At 48.1% G+C, this 20,000-nt stretch overlaps 1 protein-coding gene across 9 annotated transcripts in view; it reads left to right on the top strand.

Moving 5' to 3' along the window:
- ank1b (ankyrin 1, erythrocytic b) overlaps nt 1-20,000 on the top strand; it is a 106,512-nt gene that overhangs the window by 39,699 nt on the left and 46,813 nt on the right. For 7 of the 9 annotated variants that reach the window (XR_006021566.1, XR_006021565.1, XM_042059307.1 and 4 more), the window contains 19 exons: nt 2,732-2,830; nt 3,248-3,346; nt 3,857-3,955; nt 4,846-5,031; nt 5,413-5,511; nt 5,613-5,729; nt 6,177-6,275; nt 6,976-7,173; nt 9,985-10,083; nt 10,712-10,810; nt 11,480-11,578; nt 11,976-12,173; nt 12,465-12,563; nt 12,703-12,804; nt 13,226-13,423; nt 14,327-14,425; nt 17,452-17,550; nt 18,925-19,023; nt 19,661-19,753. Coding sequence is in view for 7 of the 9 variants with exons in the window: in XM_042059307.1 (XP_041915241.1) it covers nt 2,732-2,830; nt 3,248-3,346; nt 3,857-3,955; nt 4,846-5,031; nt 5,413-5,511; nt 5,613-5,729; nt 6,177-6,275; nt 6,976-7,173; nt 9,985-10,083; nt 10,712-10,810; nt 11,480-11,578; nt 11,976-12,173; nt 12,465-12,563; nt 12,703-12,804; nt 13,226-13,423; nt 14,327-14,425; nt 17,452-17,550; nt 18,925-19,023; nt 19,661-19,753 (2,280 nt within the window). In the remaining 2 variants the exon portion in view is untranslated. The remainder of the gene's footprint in view (nt 1-2,731; nt 2,831-3,247; nt 3,347-3,856; nt 3,956-4,845; nt 5,032-5,412; nt 5,512-5,612; nt 5,730-6,176; nt 6,276-6,975; nt 7,174-9,984; nt 10,084-10,711; nt 10,811-11,479; nt 11,579-11,975; nt 12,174-12,464; nt 12,564-12,702; nt 12,805-13,225; nt 13,424-14,326; nt 14,426-17,451; nt 17,551-18,924; nt 19,024-19,660; nt 19,754-20,000) is intronic. The other 2 variants (XM_042059309.1, XM_042059305.1) reach the window with 1 other exon arrangement.

Here is a 20,000-nt window from a genome sequence, read left to right as displayed (position 1 = left end):
TTGTTAACCTATCTTCCCACGTTCTCTGCGTGTCTCCCTCAATCCCACTCCCGCTCCTCATTCATCTTGATCCACTGCCTCTCTCCTTTCGTCCTGTTGCATCCTGGGAGTTTGCAGCTGGGTTGGCCCATCTCGCTCTGCCCCCTCTCTCTGGAGCAGTGGATGGCGTCTGGGCTGCGTTCAAAGCTCCGCAAGTGGACATGGGGCAACTCCACACGGAGGCGGCTGGCGCCGTGCCCACGTCTAGGGCTGCAGAGGCCGTGCGCCGACTCGCTATGCCAGCGGCCTCTCTGCATTCACGTACACACACACACACACACACACACACACACACACACACACACACACACACAGACATACACACATACATGTACGCATGCACACATAAACACACACACATAAGCACACACGCACACACACTTAAACTCACATACACACACTCACACACATACACACACACAAGCTACTTGTGCAACTCATGCAGTGATTCTCAGAAGGAGAAAGCACAACAGACAGACAGAGACCAGTCAGTGTTTGTTTGGAAGCCAGGACCCCGCACAGCTCTCTCCACAAAGTTGCAGACTGTTAGTGAGTGAGCATTACGTCACGCTGAAAGACACAGACAGAGAGAGGAGACTCAGAGAGCAACCAGTGCCTGTCCCACTAGCCCCAAGCCGAAAGCTTCTTGAGATTACTCCTCATATGATTGGGCTTTTTACTCCACTGGGTTGCTATCACAAATTATCCTCATAACGTATTTCTGTGGGATGGTTGTTGTGTGTTGTCTCTGTGCTCTCTTTCTCACCTTGTCACAATGTAATGCTCAGTGGCACTATACAAATGAAATTAATTTAATTGACCCCCCCCCCCCCCCCCACCACCACCACCCCCAGTCCACCGATATTGCTTGAGGTGCAGTCTAACATGGAGAATAAACACCTGCCTCTCCTCCCAATCAGGGTGGTTGTGATTGTGTCGGATGACTAAGCTGTGTCTCTTTGTCATGTGATGACTCACAGGCCACCTATCATCCCTGATCCTCTCCCCCCCGCCCCCCCCCCCATTTAGAGGCACCCCTCTCCAGCAGTGATCCGTGGCAGCGGAGGAGTGACCATGCTGATGACAAGAATGAATCGCTAATGTCAAGCCATTTATTTTAGTGTGTGCTGGCATTGCTGCAGTGCTCTTATCACCAGGATGACTGGTACTTCCTCTGCCATGATTAGACATTATTAGGTATTTGCTTGATGCTTTGGAATGTAATGGTTATGCATTTTTAATGTACGTCGGTTAATATGTATATTTTATGGGGCTGAAAATAGCTTGTTTGGATGTCTTACTTGAAAGGATATTGTGATCTGTAGGATAGAATGGCATGCTATGCACTCAGTAGTGAAGCTTGTTGTATGACTGGTAATCTGGTCATTAGCAGCCTGGGCTGGCCGTGAAGGTGAGGTATTCCCCTGTTTGCTGAAGGTTAGCAGTGAGCTCATGCAGTGTGCGACGACGAGATGAGGGGCTCATTCACAGGCACGTGTTGCTGTCTGCAGAATCCCCCTCGTGAGACCGCCCACTGTCTGTGCACATCTCTCTCTCTCTCTCTCTCTCTCTCTCTCTCTCTCTCTCTCTCTCTCTCTCTCTCTCTCTTATTCTCTCTGTCTCTCTCTCTCCTCCCCACTGCCTGTCTCTCTCTCTCTCTGTCTTTCTTCTTCTCTCTTGTTTGTGTGCGCATGCACTGCAGATGCAGCATGTTGCTCACCAGACGTGAGGGCTGCTGCAGAGGACAGAGAGATGCTGGCATGTCTGTGTGGCGGCTTGTTAAGACCCCATGTGGTCAGCAGCGGTACTGCACCCTGACTGACAAGGCTGTAGCAGCAGCACTACGGTTGTGTAATCCTTCCAGCTTGTTTTTCAGCACAGATGAGACAAACATGTTGAAGCCATCAACACATGTGTGGTTTAGCCCAGTGGTTATCAAAGTGGGGGCCGGGGCCCCCTGGGGGGCCACGAGCGGGTGCCAGGGGGGCCTCAGCAAGTTGGAAGGAAAAATAAAAGAAACAAATAAATACATTTGAAAATTTTAAAATATACCTATTACTATGAGGGTTGATATACAATGCCATTATAATAATGTGACACATGTCTGAACATTATATTTCTCATGATAATGACTGGGAATAATAGTAGAGTGATAGCTCTCATATAGCAGAAAGCCCCAAATGCAATTTTTACACACTGTATGCTCCATCGCGAAGTGCTTGTGGCTAAAATAATTATTAGGATTAGCTTAATGTATTTTTACATTTGCCGTAGTATTGTCGATGGGTTTAATAACACATCAAGGGGGGTCCTTGGCCAGAACCTAGTATTTGGGGAGCCTTGTCATGGAAAAGTTTGGGAACCCCTGGTTTAGTCTATTCACCTATTCATCCTAAAGAGGTTTTTCTGTTGAAGGTTGGTTGTGGTATTTATCTAAAAAAGAAGATGCATACTGTATACATTTGTCTGCAGTGAGTGTTCTGTGTCCAACAGGTTGCTTTTACTGGACAAAGCAATTTGTAACTAAACGTCCAGACTGCTGTTGTAAAATATCATCTTGTATCTCCAGAAAGCAAAGCCTTTGCAGGGGTGAGATGCAGCCAGGAACAGGATATGTCATCACTCAAAGTGAAGCCCATCCTACTCTAACTAAGATGCTAATTTCCTTGATCCATTGCCCTTTTTTCTGCAGAATGGGCTTAACGCCTTGCACTTGGCGTCGAAAGAGGGGCATGTCAAGATGGTGCTGGAGTTGTTACACCATGGCATCAACTTGGAGACCACCACAAAGGTACCCACAACCCCACCCACCAACTCAAAGTGCAATTATCCAACCTGTTGCATTTGAAAATATCCCTTTAAAGTGTAAGGGACGTTATGTGCCCAAACTTAGTCTGTAGAATACTATCTACAAACTTAATGAAGATACAGAAAAAGGCAAAAGATAAAAAAAGACTCCATTGTCATCCATTTGTACCTGTGGCAAGTCGCTGTATATGTACAGGGCGAACATATCAGCACTGGCAAATCCCCTTATATAGTTATTCCTTTGCTCTAAGGAGGCAGTATGGTATGGTATGGTACACGTGTCAGTGTTTCATAGGGCCTGTTTTGAGTCCAGATAGGAGTGCTCTTGTGCTCTTGAGTGGGGCCTGGGGCCTTCACTATGTGGGTTAATGTGGCTGCACTGTCCTTCCTGTCCTGGTAGAAAGGGAACACGGCTCTCCACATCGCTGCGCTGGCTGGCCAGGAGAAGGTGGTGGCCGAGCTTGCCCATTTTGGCGCCAACGTGAACGCCCAGTCACAGGTTAGGCTCGGAGAGATTACATTTTTGGTGTATTGGTTTAGTTCTTGTTGTGACCATAAACAAATGATAATAAATAATGTGTCTTAGACAAGCTGCTGTTAAACAGTGTAAATATACAGTATGTATGGGCATTCTGTTTTTGAAGAAGAACCGTAATTTCAAGACTATGAGGTTAACACACAGGGATGAGCTATACTGTACATGGGAATGTATTTCTTTTCTTAATTTTTATTAATGATTAAAGCACAACCTGATTCTGATTCATAAGGCTATGTGCCTCAGTTAATACACAGGTACATGTACTGTCAATACACAGTCTCTCTTTTTTTATATTAATTTGCATAAAGCACTGTACTGTACTATCTGATGTGGCTAATACACTGGAAATGACTGTAGTCATTGTTTTTTTTCTTTAAGTCTGTGTATATGTATCTATGCTTTTGATCATCTTTAAGTGTGTGTATATGCATCTCTTCATGGTCGTTCCTGTTGCATCTCTCTCCATCACAGAAAGGCTTTAGTCCTCTCTATATGGCCGCTCAGGAGAACCACCTGGAGGTGGTGAAGTTCCTGCTGGAGAACGGAGCCAATCAGAGTCTGCCGACAGAGGTGAGAGACCCCCATTTACCTGGCTGCCCTTCCTCCTCAGGCTCCTCAATCAATCACCGCTGCGCCTCACAGCTCTCTCATCCTGCTCATCAATCTTACCTGTGCCCCGTCCCCTACCTCCGAATTGGTCCTCGTCTAGTTTTCCTCATTTCCTCTTTGTCATTCTTGAATAGCCACCGTTCCCAAAACTGTCTTAATGCGAGCTGGAAATCAATGGTTTCTGGGATCAAACCTCGTCTCTTTCACTCTTTCAGTCGATCAGACAAATTTCTGTCAGTGGAGCCTAGCAGAGGACAGTAAAATGGATCAGTCCCTTTAGCTTATTCTTCTCATGCCAGGATGCTGGATTTCGTTTCCTAAAGTGCGCCATTGATCGATAAATAATGCCTGAAAGCGCAGTGTAGCAGGCTTTTGTGTGAGTAAAGATGAGGCATTCCTCCTGGTTGTCTGCCTGTGCGGATGACATCAGCCCTTTAGCCATAGCCTCTACCTGGCCCACTCAGACAGTGCAGATCAATACACTGTGAATTGATTAATCAAGGGCATCCTACACTTTGCATTCATTTGCATACAGTACGTGAGTTAGCAGAGGAGTGGAGCAAGCAAATCAAACCACACAGGAGTCAGGCAGAGAAGGAGATTCTTGGATCTTCATAGGAAAGTGTCAGTGTTTTCCCCCGCAAGCTTCAGTTGTGGAAAAGTCCATTGATCGAAACTGTTTGAGTATATATCAGCTGCTTTGACATGCTGCCAGTAGTGGCATTGTGATGTGTTTAGAGGACAAGGACTGCTGCACCCTTCATTGCACTGTGAGTCTATGAGACAAGTGTCTGCTTTACTGAATTACTAGAATGCACTGATGTTGCCTCTCTGCTTGTGTCCTCCCTCAGGATGGCTTCACGCCACTGGCAGTGGCGCTCCAGCAGGGCCACGAGAACGTAGTCGCTCTCCTCATCAACCACGGCACCAAGGGCAAGGTGCGACTGCCAGCCCTGCACATCGCGGCGCGCAATGATGACACGCGCACTGCTGCAGTGCTGCTGCAGAATGACCCCAACCCAGATGTCCTAAGCAAGGTAGTGTGTGTGTGTGTGTGTTTGTGTGTGTGTGTGTGTGTGTGTAAGCTTTCGTCCCGCTGAGAGCTTCACGATGAATCATGGTTTAATACTGCTGACACTGTTGGCTCCAGTATTGCCTCAAAAGAAGCAATGAAGACTTAACGTAATACGCTAGCAGTAAATTATTGCTAACACAATTACCCTCTTGACGTTGACAGTGATGCGGAAACTTCAGATAAAAGTGACTGATCGTAAAGACCGATGTTCAAAGACCAGAGTTATTATTGATTGCCTGAGTCATTGTTCTCACTCCCTCTCTGTCTATCTCTTTTTCTTTCCCTCCCTCTCTCTCTCTCTCTCTCTCTCTCTCTCTCTCTCTCACTCCCTTTTTTTCTGCAGACTGGTTTCACTCCTCTGCACATTGCGGCTCACTATGAGAACTTGAGCGTGGCTCAGCTCCTCCTAAACCGAGGCGCTAATGTTAACTTCACCCCCAAGGTCAGTTGGCTTTGTCACGCTCGCTAAAAACCTCAGAAAATAACACCGTCGTTGTTTGTCCCTGCGCTCATCTGTGTCTTGGACTCCTCGCTGCCTTGCAGAACGGCATCACACCTCTGCACATAGCGGCCAGGAGGGGGAATGTCATCATGGTCCGTCTACTGCTGGACAGAGGGGCACAGATTGATGCCAAGACCAAGGTATCCTGCAGAAATGATGTAACGTAGTATTTCTTGCTCTTACCCTCTCTACCCTTCTCCTGCACTTGTTTGGCAGAATCCTCCCGCTGTCTTTCTTTCCAACTGAAACTCTTAATTAAATGAGCGTTGTTGGAATGACAGTGTGGTATCCCAGCATCCCCATAGCACAAGCCTGTGTGTCTGTTTCTCTTACCCTTGCTTTCACATGCACGCTCCCTTTCTCCCTCTCTCTCCTCCCACACTCCCTCTCTCCTAATTTCCTCCCCTCTTCTTTCTCTCCTCTCCTCTCTCCCTCTGTGTCGATCCACTTCTCATCACTGTGTGTGTGTGTGTGTGTGTGCGTGTGTGTGCGTGTGTGTGTGTGTGTGTGTGCATGCGTGCGTGCGTGTGTGTGTGTGTGTGTGTGTGTGTGTGCGTGCGCGCGCATGTGTGTGTGTGTGTGTGTGTTTCTCTCTTCGCCTCCAGGATGAGCTCACCCCGCTGCACTGTGCGGCCAGGAATGGCCACGTGCGGGTCATCGAGCTCCTACTGGACATGGGAGCCCCAATCCAGGCCAAGACCAAGGTGAGCCAGGCCTTGTGCCAGTAAAGAGATGGGCCACTGGGGAGCAGGCCTCATAACGGGTGCGCTCAGGGAGAGAGAAAAAAAAGCCCTGCTCTGCTAAGCCATTTCCTGGCCAGAGCGACTAGACTGTAGCAGGACGATGAGAGAGTGTGTAGGCTGTTTACGTATTCAGATGCAGACGGTGACAAGTGTTTGTGGTGCAGAAGCGTGCCAAGTCCCCTTGTCTTTTTTTCGGCCTCGAGCTTCTTTCACATACAAACCCACAACGGTAGTCTTTTCACACCAATGATGTGTAGACAAAGGTCTGTTGTTAACTGGTTAACTGGTAGTCTTTTGCTCACCTGGTCTTATGTGTTTATGTATGAGGCGCTCCTTTACCATAGTGTAGGTGCCGTAAGTGTAAAGTCACATTGCAGCCATTTTAGGTGGACTTGATCCAGGCTTCTCTCTCATGTGTCCCCTCTCTCAATTTTAATTTCAATTTCAATAGACCTTTATTGGCATTATGCAGTATTATGCAGTATTATACAGTATGTTTGCTTTGGCAACACTCAGTGAAGCAGTGTTGCCAAAGCAAACATACTGTATAATACACAATTACAGGTACAATATCTGTAATGTAACTTATAATGATACATTCTCTCTCTCTCTCTCTCTCTCCCTCTCTCTCTCTCTCTTTCTCTCTCTCTCTTTCCTGTAGAATGGTTTGTCTCCCATCCACATGGCGGCCCAGGGGGATCACATGGACTGTGTGCGTCAGCTGCTGCAGTATAACGCTGATATCGACGACATCACACTGGACCACCTGACGCCCCTCCATGTAGCGGCCCACTGCGGGAACCACCGCATGGCCAAAGTCCTGCTGGACAAAGGGGCCAGGGCCAATGCCAGAGCGCTGGTCAGTCCAAGTGGGCACACAAACATGCAGCAGAGCATTGTACATATTCACACACACACCCTACACACATAAACCAACCAACCAAACACATACACACACATTTATGCAATCACACATATCGAACCATCCAACAGCCGTACACCTTTATCACACATGTACACACACACACAAACCAACCAACCAATCACATGCACACATACATATACAATCAGTCACACACACACACATACACATACACACACACACACACACACACACACACACACACACACACACACACACACACACACACACACACACACACACACACACACACACACACACACATATAAACTTATACTGTCCTCTGTCCACTCCCTTTGTTGGCAAGGCTCTCACAGCTCATCTTAGCTCATGGTCCTAAAATAGTCAAAAAGTGTCCTCTGTCAGATCAATAAAGCCAATCCAGCTTCATTCAGCCCTCCTCCTCTCTCCTCTCCAGCCCTCCTCCTCTCCAGCCCTCCTCTCCAGCCCTCCTCCTCTCTCCTCTCCAGCCCTCCTCCTCTCACCTCTCCAGCCCTCCTCCTCCTCCTCTCTCCTCTCCAGCCCTCCTCCTCTCTCCTCTCCAGCCCTCCTCCTCTCTCCTCTCTCCTCTCCAGCCCTCCTCCTCTCTCCTCTCCAGCCCTCCTCCTCTCTCCTCTCCAGCCCTCCTCCTCTCACCTCTCCAGCCCTCCTCCTCTCCAGCCCTCCTCCTCTCACCTCTCCAGCCCTCCTCCTCTCCAGCCCTCCTCCTCTCTCCTCTCCAGCCCTCCTCCTCTCACCTCTCCAGCCCTCCTCCTCTCCAGCCCTCCTCTCCAGCCCTCCTCCTCTCCAGCCCTCCTCTCCAGCCCTCCTCCTCTCACCTCTCCAGCCCTCCTCCTCTCCAGCCCTCCTCTCCAGCCCTCCTCCTCTCCAGCCCTCCTCTCCAGCCCTCCTCTCCAGCCCTCCTCCTCTCCAGCCCTCCTCTCCAGCCCTCCTCCTCTCCAGCCCTCCTCTCCAGCCCTCCTCCTCTCCAGCCCTCCTCTCCAGCCCTCCTCCTCTCCAGCCCTCCTCTCCAGCCCTCCTCTCCAGCCCTCCTCCCCTCCTCCTCTCACCTCTCCAGCCCTCCTCTCTCCTCTCCAGCCCTCCTCCTCCTCCTCTCCAGCCCTCCAGCCCTCCTCCTCTCTCCTCTCCAGCCCTCCTCCTCTCACCTCTCCAGCCCTCCTCCTCCTCCTCTCCAGCCCTCCACCCCTCCTCCTCTCTCCTCTCCAGCCCTCCTCCTCTCTCCTCTCCAGCCCTCCTCCTCTCTCCTCTCCAGCCCTCCTCCTCTCACCTCTCCAGCCCTCCTCCTCTCTCCTCTCCAGCCCTCCTCCTCCTCCTCTCCAGCCCTCCAGCCCTCCTCCTCCTCCTCTCCAGCCCTCCCGCCCTCCTCCTCTCTCCTCTCCAGCCCTCCTCCTCCTCTCACCTCTCCTCCTCTCACCTCTCCAGCCCTCCTCTCCAGCCCTCCTCCTCCTCTCACCTCTCCTCCTCTCACCTCTCCAGCCCTCCTCTCCAGCCCTCCTCCTCTCACCTCTCCAGCCCTCCTCCTCTCCAGCCCTCCTCCTCTCACCTCTCCAGCCCTCCTCCTCTCCAGCCCTCCTCCTCTCACCTCTCCTCCTCTCACCTCTCCAGCCCTCCTCTCCAGCCCTCCTCCTCTCACCTCTCCAGCCCTCCTCCTCTCACCTCTCCATTATCTCCTTTTCATTTCCATCCCTCCCTCCTCCTCCTCTCTCTCATCCTTTGCTTCCTCTCCTCCTCTGCTGTCATCCCTTGTTGCCGCCCGCGCTGCTCTCACCTGCGGCAGACGGTTGACTCAGCTCAGGCCTAATGATGGGATGAGTGTTTTTCTCTCTCTTTCTCTCTCTCTCTCTCTCTCTCAAACTCGCTCTCTCTTTCTCTCTCTCTCTCTCTCTCTCTCTATCTCTCACACACTCTCTCTCTCTCTCTCTCTCCTATGGTCGAGGCACTGGCTCGGATCACCTGCTCATTAGTTCAGGGGCAGCCTGATTAGCTCGTGCTGTTACACATCCCCTCCCTTGCCCATTCATTATTACACACACACACACACACACACACACACACACACACACACACACACACACTCATGCACAATTATGCACAATTGCGCACACACACCACACACAGACACACACACACACACACACACACACACACACACACACACACACACACACACACACACACACTCACACACACACACCACGCCACAGAGTGATGAGCTGCACAACACACCCAGCTAATGTATAACAGACTGCTGATCACAGCATGCTTCACACGTCAGCAAATCAGGAAAGCACCCTGAAGATCAGGATTGTTGTGTACAGAATGTGATCTTATTGAATAAAGGACTTAAACGACTTGGGTTATATGACTGTGGAGTGGTTGTAAACTCATTTTACATAAATGAGTTGAAGTGTGGTCTGCAATTCTAATCCACTTTTATCAAATGCAGAAAGAAGGGGTGCAGTTTGATTGGCTGTTAAGCTCAAATATAAACAGTCTTTCATTAAAAACCAAAACCAAACCATGGACTGCATATTTAAGTGAATTAGTCCATTTGCTCTTTTTCCCCATCATGCTTCTGCGTTGATTCTGATCTTTTCGAATACAGCACAGATGACACTGAGCTGACAGCCCACACCAGTGTTTGATTCGTATACCTCATGTGTGCGTATGTGTGTGTCTGTGTGTGTTGTTGTGTGAAAAGTAAAACCTCAAACACTAACTCATCTGTGGTCACGTCTGTCTTTTCAGAATGGCTTTACTCCTCTCCATATTGCCTGTAAGAAGAACCACGTGCGCTCCATGGACCTGCTGCTCAAGCACTCGGCGTCTCTGGAGGCTGTCACTGAGGTCAGATAACAGCTCAGACAGACCATGGCTGCCGTGCATCATCTGATGTAATCCAATTTGAATCTGCCGTTGAAATGACAGCTGATCAGAATGGGGGATCTGATAGAGAGCCTCCTGAGCTTCCTGGAATGAGATCAGGGAGAGGAAGTGCACTGATAAGATGGAGCATGTGGCTCAGTGTCTGATATGGTCCTGGTCAGCCTGTGTGGAGATATATTTTATGCTTTGATGGAGATATTTCACCTCAAAATGTCCATGTCTCTGTTGGCATATGTTTTAAATTCTAATTTGAAGTGTCAAAAACACTCCAGTAGCATTGGCTCTGTAAACAACTCTTATTATGGAGGATATAATTGTGGCGTTACATTTGTCAAAAGTTGCATCAAAACAGTGACGTCTTCCAATCTATACTGCTATTCCCGAAGATTCTCTGCATGCTCAAGGTCATCTCTAGCTGTGTGACTGTCAGACAGGGTCCTGGGAAGGTACACAGGCCCTTGGGTCATGGGATGAAATTCCTTTATTACATTCTGACATCATATCCCTGTCTCTCTGTCTGTCCATCTCTCTCTTTCTCTCTCTCTGTCTGTCCCTCTCTCTCTCTCTCTTTTTCTCCCTGCCTCTGCAGTCTGGTCTGACGCCTCTGCATGTGGCAGCCTTCATGGGCCACCTGAACATAGTGAAGCACCTGCTGGCCAGGGGAGCGTCTCCCAACGCGTCTAACGTGGTCAGTACCCTGCACTGCAGTGCCTGTCACACACGCTTCATGGCACACCTGTCCTCCCCCGCCCAGCACCCAGAGATCTTATCTATGTCACGGTGATGTCACAGCGATGACTCATACCCCGCTGAACTAACCTACAAGCCGCAGTTTGGGGGTGGAGAGTTAGACACTGGAGAAAAGAAAAGTGGATTTGATATAGCATTCAATTAAATATTAATGATGTGTAATGCTGACGTAACATGCTAAAATAGCCATAAAAGGAGGCTTTGTGAGCTGCTAGTGTGACTTTTGATTGTCTTGGAGCAACTTTCATGCTTCAAGTCCTTGCTGTAGTTTGCCCCAAAAATGGGTAAATATATACAATTACTAATTGTATTCCCTTGATGATAGTTGACCATCAAATTGTAGAAAACCAGGACACAGTTTAGCCTCCATTTGCATCCATGTGCGGTTTAAGTGGAGCAACAGAGCCAGGAGGATCTAAAGTATCATAACGCTGTTTCTACTTCCACTGTCTTTAATGCTAAAAATAAACTGGGCAGTCTTGGCAAGATCTGTAGTATTTCCACAGCCTACAGAACCCCTACTGTGAGCAGTGTTTGAAGGACAACTGCTGTGTGTGTGTGTGTGTGTGTGTGTGTGTGTGTGTGTGTGTGTGTGTGTGTGTCATAGAAAGTGGAGACTCCTCTCCACATGGCGTCGCGAGCGGGACATTGCGAGGTGGCCCAGTTCTTGCTGCAGAACGCCGCCCAGGTGGACGCCAAAGCTAAGGTGGGCGCGCTAACGCCTCACACCGCCTCACACCACCTCCACCTGCCCACATTATACTGGCTCACTACCTTCACTATTTGTTCTCCATATTCCCTCCTCTCTTTTTTATGATCCTTCACTCCCTCCCTCTTTCCCTCCTCTGTGCCCTTTTCCTTTTCTCTGGGGACTTGCGTGCGTAGTCCTTTACCTTCCTTATTTCGTTTTTGTTTGTTTTCTCGTCTCTCACTTTTCAGCCTCCCCCTTGGGACCCTAATCCTTTCTGGTCCTTTCACTTCCTGAGTCCCTGTGCTGCTTTGAAAATAATGTGGTGTGCTAACGGTTTATTTGCCTCCTCTCTTCCTCCTCTTCCGTCTCACCCTCTCCGTCTCACTCTCTCGCTCTGTGTGGCCTGCCACAGGATGACCAAACCCCCCTGCACTGTGCGGCCCGCATGGGCCACAAGGAGCTGGTCAACCTCCTGCTGGAGCACAAGGCCGACCCCGACTCGGCCACCACGGCCGGCCACACCCCCCTCCACATCGCTGCGCGGGAGGGACACGCCCAGACCACGCGCATCCTGCTGGACGGCAATGCCCAGCAGACCAAGATGACCAAGGTTTCTGACCCCCTTGCATCCCTCCACTCATACATTTCCTCAGCTTTCAGTCAGCTTTTAACTGTTGGTTGCATTTAAGTGTGTGTAAACATCCCTCTTTACTTCTTTAACCTCTGTCTATACAGTACCTCTTCTTCTTTACCTTCTACCCTTTCTTTATTTCTCTACCTCTGTCTTTTTCTCATTACTCCCTCTCTCTTTCTGTCTTGATGACTTTCCTCATCTTTGCCTCTCTCCTCCTCATTGATCCTGTATATGTGTGTGTGTGTGTGTGTGTGTGTGTCCCTGTAGAAAGGCTTCACGCCGCTGCATGTGGCCTGTAAGTACGGTAAAGTGGATGTGGCTGAGTTACTGTTGGAGCGAGGAGCCAATCCCAATGCAGCTGGAAAGGTACGCGGCTATTCTCTCAACAGTGTGCAGCCTTGTGCATGACTGGGCCCTGTGCCAATGTGTAAGTGCTGTTAGGAGGGTGTGACTTTCATAAGGTTGTGTGTGTGTGTGTGTGTGTGTGTGTGATGTCTTTCTACAGCAAAATGGCTTGACTCCTCTGCATGTGGCCGTCCATCACAACAACTTGGATGTGGTCACGCTGCTGGTCAGCAAGGGGGGCTCTCCACACAGTCCTGCCCGAGTGAGTCATGAGCAACACACACGCTAGCACACACACACCATATGCACACACCATATGCACACACACACACACACACACACACACACACACACACACACACACACACACACACATTCACACATGCACAGATAGATCACAAATGTACACGCATACACCCAGGGTAAAGAATATACAGGAAAACCATATAACATGGTGTGAACAGTCGTGGATCTCTATTAATATGAGAAATCCAAATATACGCACGCGCTCTTGCTCTCTTGTTTTTACTGTTTACTCTTCCTCTTTCTGCTTTCTCTGACTGGCTCTCAAAGAGCCACTTAGTTCCTTCTCTCACTCGCGCACCCTTTAGTTCCTTCTCTCACTCGCGCACCCTTTAGTTCCTTCTCTCACTCGCGCACCCTTGCGTTTCCCTCCTCTGCAGAACGGCTACACGCCCCTGCACATCGCCGCTAAGCAGAACCAGCTGGAGGTGGCGGGCTGTCTTCTGCAGCACGGCGCTAACGCTAACTCCGAGTCCCTGCAGGGCATCACCCCCCTGCACCTGGCCTCGCAGGAGGGCAGCCCCGACATGGTGGCCCTCCTCATCTCCAAGCAGGCCAACGTCAACCTGGGCAACAAGGTAACCTCCTCACGACCCTGACGCTAACCCCCGCCCCCCCCCAACCCAATCCCGCGCCACCCTCCTCCTGCTGTAGATGTGCTAACTCACGCCACCTATCTGTCATTAGTGGTAAATGAACCTTTCCACAGATGCCTCCAGCCACATTACATCCTAAGTGCACCTTTAAGTCATGATGAATAGTTTTGCTGGGCTGATAGGATGATGGATATCTTTGTCTGCTTCGCACCAGGAGTAGGTTTTGTGATCGATAGCATGGCGGCTGACACCACTTTAAAGCCTGTTTGAAAAACGACTGGTGAGATTCTTTTGGCAACTCAACAGTCGTGGCAACTATGAGGCTAAGGAGCCTTTTCAGTTAAAGATTTGTCTTTTTTTTTCCCCAAATAAGCGGCAGTTTGTATTTATGGAAGCAGCGAAGGCCTTGAGACGTGGCTGCCAAAGAACTGACACCCCCAGAGAGACACGCGCACCTGTCTCCCTCTCTCTAGCAGAATGGAGAATGTGGAAATATAAGATCGCAGTCAGACTGATCTGGGACTCCCGCACCATAGACGAGCGCAACAACAACAACAACAACAACAACAACAACAGCCACAACCAAAGCCCAGAGCAGTTAGAGAAGGAGCAGCAGCACAGACTGTATGTTTTACACTGAAGTCAGCCATGGCTGTGGAGTCGGTCTCAGGCATGACTCAGCAAATCATGACTCAGCACGCAGTCTGCTGCTCTGTCTCCTGTGTGGCTGAAAACACACGTCCTCTCCTCTCCTCTTCTATCCTGTGCTCTCTGTGGTCCATTGTCTCCTTATGCCCTCCCTCTCTTCTCTTTCTTTTCTTCTCTCTCTGATCCCTCGTTTTCTCTCCCCTCTCTTCCTGTCGTCCTCCTGTCATCTCTCTGTAGAACGGGCTGACTCCGCTGCATCTGGTGGCGCAGGAGGGGCACGTGGGTATCGCTGACATGCTGGTCAAGCAGGGAGCCTCAGTGTATGCCGCATCACGGGTGAGATGGACACACAAGTGCACACAAGTGCACACACACACACACACACACACACACACACACACACACACACACACACACACACAGTCACATGCGCTCTCTCTCTGTGACGCCTGTTTCTAGAGACAGGGTTCTCAAGTTTTGAGCTCTGCTTGGAGTAAGATTAAAAAAAAAAAAAAAAAAAATTGTTGTACAATGAGTGCACAATAAAGTAAGTGCATGATTTACTAAAATGAATCCACCATTTACTATTTACTAAAAGGAGTGCATAGTTGAATCTAATCTATTGATTTAATAAAACTTGCACACTATGTATCAAAAGGAGTGGAGCCCCTCCAGAAGAAAATGTTCAAAAATAACCCCTTAAATAGTAACTTCTGACGAGTTTTATGGAAAGAAACATTAATCATTTGAAACATAGGCAGTGCAGTTTGTCATTATACGGCCTATCTACTGTATACATTCTATATCTTTTTTTTGTTGTGTTTTTTCAGGACAGTCTGGGATTTTTACCCAGTATAATGTAATAATACTTGCATACTGTAGCCTATGTCTCTTATGTCAGCCTTTATATCAAGGAAAACATATTTGTGTTTTGTATTAGTGTCACAGGAAGCATGCCAGTAGAAATAACTATTCATATTTAGATGGGATTATGTGGAATCTATATACGAATCGTGATGGTGGGATATTCCATGGCTTAGCAATTTATATTATGTACTGAGTGATAAATATTTTATTCATTAGACTATGAATTGCTTTATTCACTTGAGTATTGTAACTGGACCATTGGATGAAGGATGTGCCTAATACTCTTCTGTATTTGTGACATGAAATAACCTGTTCTTGCATATGTGCAGAAGTCATTACTGTAAGCCAAAAGCACAGTTGATCTGTGCATTCCAAGACCCACTTTTGATTCTTTGATAAGAACAGCAGGTTCATTATTTTGGGTTGGTATTACATTAGAATTGCAGACCAAAGACCGTGCTGAAATGTGCTGTAAATTCAGCCAGATTACTTGGGTATACAGCTTATTGCACAGTGAAATGCTTTAGCCTACATCTTCGTGTTCTGTAAGGTCTGCAGTTGATTTTGATATATGGTTTGTCATATGCTCAGTCAAGAGTTAGTGAGATATTCCACCAAGAAAAATGTGGAGATGGACGCAATCATGCAGATATGCATAATGTACAGTAATAGGCCTATGCACAAATTTAGCACAAATTTGGTTAGGCCTATATTCCCCTATATCAGTCTGTTCTCATTATCATTTTGATCGGGCAAATAATATCGTTCAGAAAATATAAAATCAAAATGAACAAACTGAATCCAATCTGGCTATTTCACTTTCAACTTGACTGCACCCCTTGTGTTTGTGCGTCGATGGGCATAAGGTTGCAGGAAGAGGACCACCTATTTTGGAATTTTACCAGGATACAAGGAATGCAATTTTTAATGATGATTAGATGTCAGGTGACTATTTATTGTTTGATTGGCTGGTAAACCCTGCGAGAAATTCTCTCGTATACCTGCACCTCATCCATACAGTAAATTATGCGGATACCTTGACATAGTATTTTTTCTGCATGAGAAATGCAAGGTGTGGCGTGTGAACTTGTTGAATTGCATGTGTCCCACACCCATTGCGTGAGACTTGAGAACCCTGCTATAGAGCATACAGTATGAAATGTGAAGAGCAGGTTTGAGTAACACAAGCTGCAGACCAGTTTTCTCACACGCTATTCAGCTTCAGGATACACGTGTGTGTGTGTGTGTGTGTGTGTGTGTGTGTGTGTGTGTGTGTGTGTGTGTGTGTGTGTGTGTGTGTGTGTGTGTGTGTGTTTTGTGTGTGTGTTTGTTATATGTTGCCACCTTGATTTGTGTGGGAGTGTTCAATGTATGTGTTGGTTGAGGGCAGACATGTGTACACTACCAGTTGAGATCAGTTGCAATGTTTTTTTAATCAGGGCAGCAATTTTCATATTACATTATGTGCTAACATAATTGCAAAGGGGTTCTCCATAATTGCAAAATGTTTTCTCAGTTACCCTTTTAAAATGATATCATATTAGTAAACAGAATGTGTCTTTGTAACATGAATGAATGGTTGTTGATAATGGGCAATATAAATATTGCATTAAAGACCAGCCACAGTCGAGAACCCTTTTGCAATTTTGTAAGCACAAAACTGCTGCCCTGATTAAAAAAACTGATCTCAGCTGGTATTCTGTCTATATTGGAGTGGAATGGAAATTTCTAAGTGACCTCAAACTTTTGATCAGTAGTGTATATGTGTAAATTTTGCGAGTAGATTATCATATTTCTGGCTATATGTTGCTCTATATCAACAAATATCACTGTGTCTATATTTGTCTGTGGGTATGCATGTAATATGCATACAGTATGTATTTTGTGTGTGTGTGTGTGTGTAGGTGTGTGTGTGTGTGCGTGTGTGTAGATGTGTGTCAGAGAGAGTAAGTGCTATAGAATGCTAAATGAGAGGATCATTCACTCTGCTGTAATGAGGTGGCCTCTGGCACTGGCCTCTAAGGCGGCGGGTGACTAATGTCTCAACAGCACCGAGCCATCTGCGACCTCTGACCTCAGATCAGCCCCAGGCTTCTGCCCCGGACTCGCTTTAATTCTCAAATCAATAACCTGGAAATAGAAATTAAAGCCTCTGAGCCAAAACCACCTCAGCCAGACACCAACTCTCACCTCACTCTGAGGCATGAAGTGTGCTAAGCTCATATTTGATCAACCTCTCTTACATATAAACACACACACACACACAGACACGCTCAATTACATTTACTCATTTCAATTAAGGGGAGTTTTATTGGCACAACGAAACGGTGCTGTATCACTGCCAAGGAGGTGCAGAGATTCAACAGAGGAAATGCAAGACATAGTCAGAGAAAATACAATGCCATATGTAGTTCAGTTATTGTTCTCATTATTAGCATTCTTCAGTCTTGTTGTCTCAACCCATCCCCCCTCCCCCACCTTTGTGTATTTCTCAGATGGGCTATACTCCGCTCCATGTGTCATGTCACTATGGCAACATCAAGATGGTGAAGTTCCTGCTGCAGCAGCAAGCCCACGTGAACAGCAAGACCAGAGTGAGTGGCTCAGTCCTCAGTTCTCCACATGGCCATTCAGCACCAGTTATCTCCATACACACACACACTCACACACACACACACTCACACACACACACTCACACACACTCACACACACACACACACTTGCACGCATGCACGCACGCACGCACGCACGCACGCATGCACGCACGCACGCACGCACGCACGCATGCACGCACGCACGCACGCACGCACGCACGCACGCACGCACGCACGCACGCACGCACGCACGCACGCACGCGCATACATGCATACATAGTATATACATACACAGACACTCTCTCTCACACACACGCATTAAAGGTTTACTATGCAGTTGTAGGTAGTTGCACACAACATGCCATATTCTCTTATCACTTGCCGTCTCCAAAAGTAAACAGTGATCTACAGGGGAGACCTTTGCAGGAAGTACCATTAGGAGTGTACAGAGTGGAATCCCAGCCAGGCGTTTTCAGGACCCTGGCCAGATCCCTCGCCAGATCTGCCTGTCTGCCACGCACGGCACGGCACAGCACTGCACTGCACTGCATGCTCAGACCTGCCTCATTGAGAGAAAGTGTGAAGTTGTAAACCATCATTCACCTTTTCAGACTCACTGTGTTGTCATTCACTCCCTTCTGCCCACGGCCAAGCGCTGTCTTCCCCACTCCCACACATCCACATCATAGCCCTTTCACTCACACATAGCTTCCTACATTCCCTGGAGTCCGGGAGGTTTTTTCCTGCGCTGAGCTTGAGAGAACGTGGCCATGGAGACGATGATAACATAACCTACTGCATACTCATACTGTTTTATTTCTCATCCCAGGCAGTGTAGTATTGGCTAGGCAATGTATTACTGCATTTTACAGTTACTCCAGTACATCTTTTAAAGTTGGCTTGTTAGCTAATATACTGAAACCGTAATACTCATTTTCACACCTATCAGCTCAATTTAAATTTTAAATTCTACATTACAGAAACAAGAGGCACGAGCAGATATAGTTGGTAGCTCTCTTGTTATCAATTGTGAATAATAATATTAAATAGCACTAGCATGAACTACCTTTTTATATTAACAATTGATATTATCTGTGAAGCTATGAGCAGTTGGGACTTTTTTCTGGAAAGTGCAGTTACACTCTCTTGTTCAAGGCCACTGTTTGAAAGTGCTTTTTGTCATATGATTTATTGCAGCTTAATTCACCTTTAAAGTTTTAATGTCTTCGTCTCTCTCTCTCTTGCTCTCTCTCTCTCTCTCTCTCTCTCTGTCTCCCCCTCCATCTCTCTCTCCTTCCATCTCTCTCTCTCTCTCTCTTACACCTCTCTCTCTGTCTGTCTCTCTCTCTCCATCTGTCTCTCTATCGTTCTCAGGTGGGCTACACTCCCCTGCACCAGGCAGCCCAGCAGGGCCACACAGACATAGTCACCCTGCTGCTGAAGCACGGAGCTCTGCCCAATGAAATCACCACAGTGAGACACTCTCCCTCCTCTCATCTCCTTCTCTTACCTGCTCTCTCCTCCTCTCTCCTCTCTCTTCTCCTCTCCTCTGTCCTCCTCTCTCCTGTCCTCTCCCCTCCTCTCGTTTCTCCTTCTCTCCTCTATCCTTCTCTCCCCTCTCCTCTCCTCCCCCGTATCCTCTCCTCTCCTCCACTACTCCTCTTCTCTTCTCTCCTTTCTCCTCTCCTCTCCTCTCCTCCACTACTCCTCTTCTCTTCTCTCCTTTCTCCTCTCCTCTCCTCCACTACTCCTCTTCTCTTCTCTCCTTTCTCCTCTCCTCTCCTCTCCTCTCCTCCACTACTCCTCTTCTCTTCTCTCCTTTCTCCTCTCCTCTCCTCCACTACTCCTCTGCTTTTGGGTCCTCCTATCCACCCCCCATCTTTCCTTTTCTCTTTCCTCTCCTCTCCTGTTGTACCTTTTCCCTTCTGCCCACTCATTTTCTACTCCCTCAATACTCTCAGTTGGGTTTATGGGTGTGGCTTACAGTTAGTGCATGTCCAGCCAGTTGGTGTTGTCCGCTGTGCTGCTGTATTATGCTGTATGTACTGCTGTTATCAGTGCTAGCCAGTGAGGGGTCATGCCCTGCCTTCCCCTCTCTTATCTGTGCCAGAACGGGACCTCTCCTCTGGGCATTGCCAAGCGCCTCGGCTACATCTCTGTCATCGACGTGCTCAAGCTGGTGACGGAGGAGTCCGTGTCCATGGTGAGAGTCCCACAGGGGATTGGGCTGTGTGTGTGTGTGTGTGTGTGTGTGTGTGTGTGTGTGTGTGTGTGTGTGTGTGTGTGTGTGTGTGTGTGTGTGTGTGTGTTTGTGTGTGTGCGTGTGTGTGTTTGTGTCTCGCTGCCTGTTCTGCCAGTAGTTCTGTACGAGCTAAGTCGCACTGCTGTTGGCTAAGCTTATCGTTTGGCTCTATTTTTCTATCCCTCTTTTTTCTTTCTTTCTGTTTCTT

Source organism: Alosa sapidissima, chromosome 13, assembly GCF_018492685.1.
Source record: "Alosa sapidissima isolate fAloSap1 chromosome 13, fAloSap1.pri, whole genome shotgun sequence".
Taxonomy (NCBI): domain Eukaryota; kingdom Metazoa; phylum Chordata; class Actinopteri; order Clupeiformes; family Clupeidae; genus Alosa; species Alosa sapidissima.
This window is presented reverse-complemented; position numbering and strand designations above follow the sequence as displayed.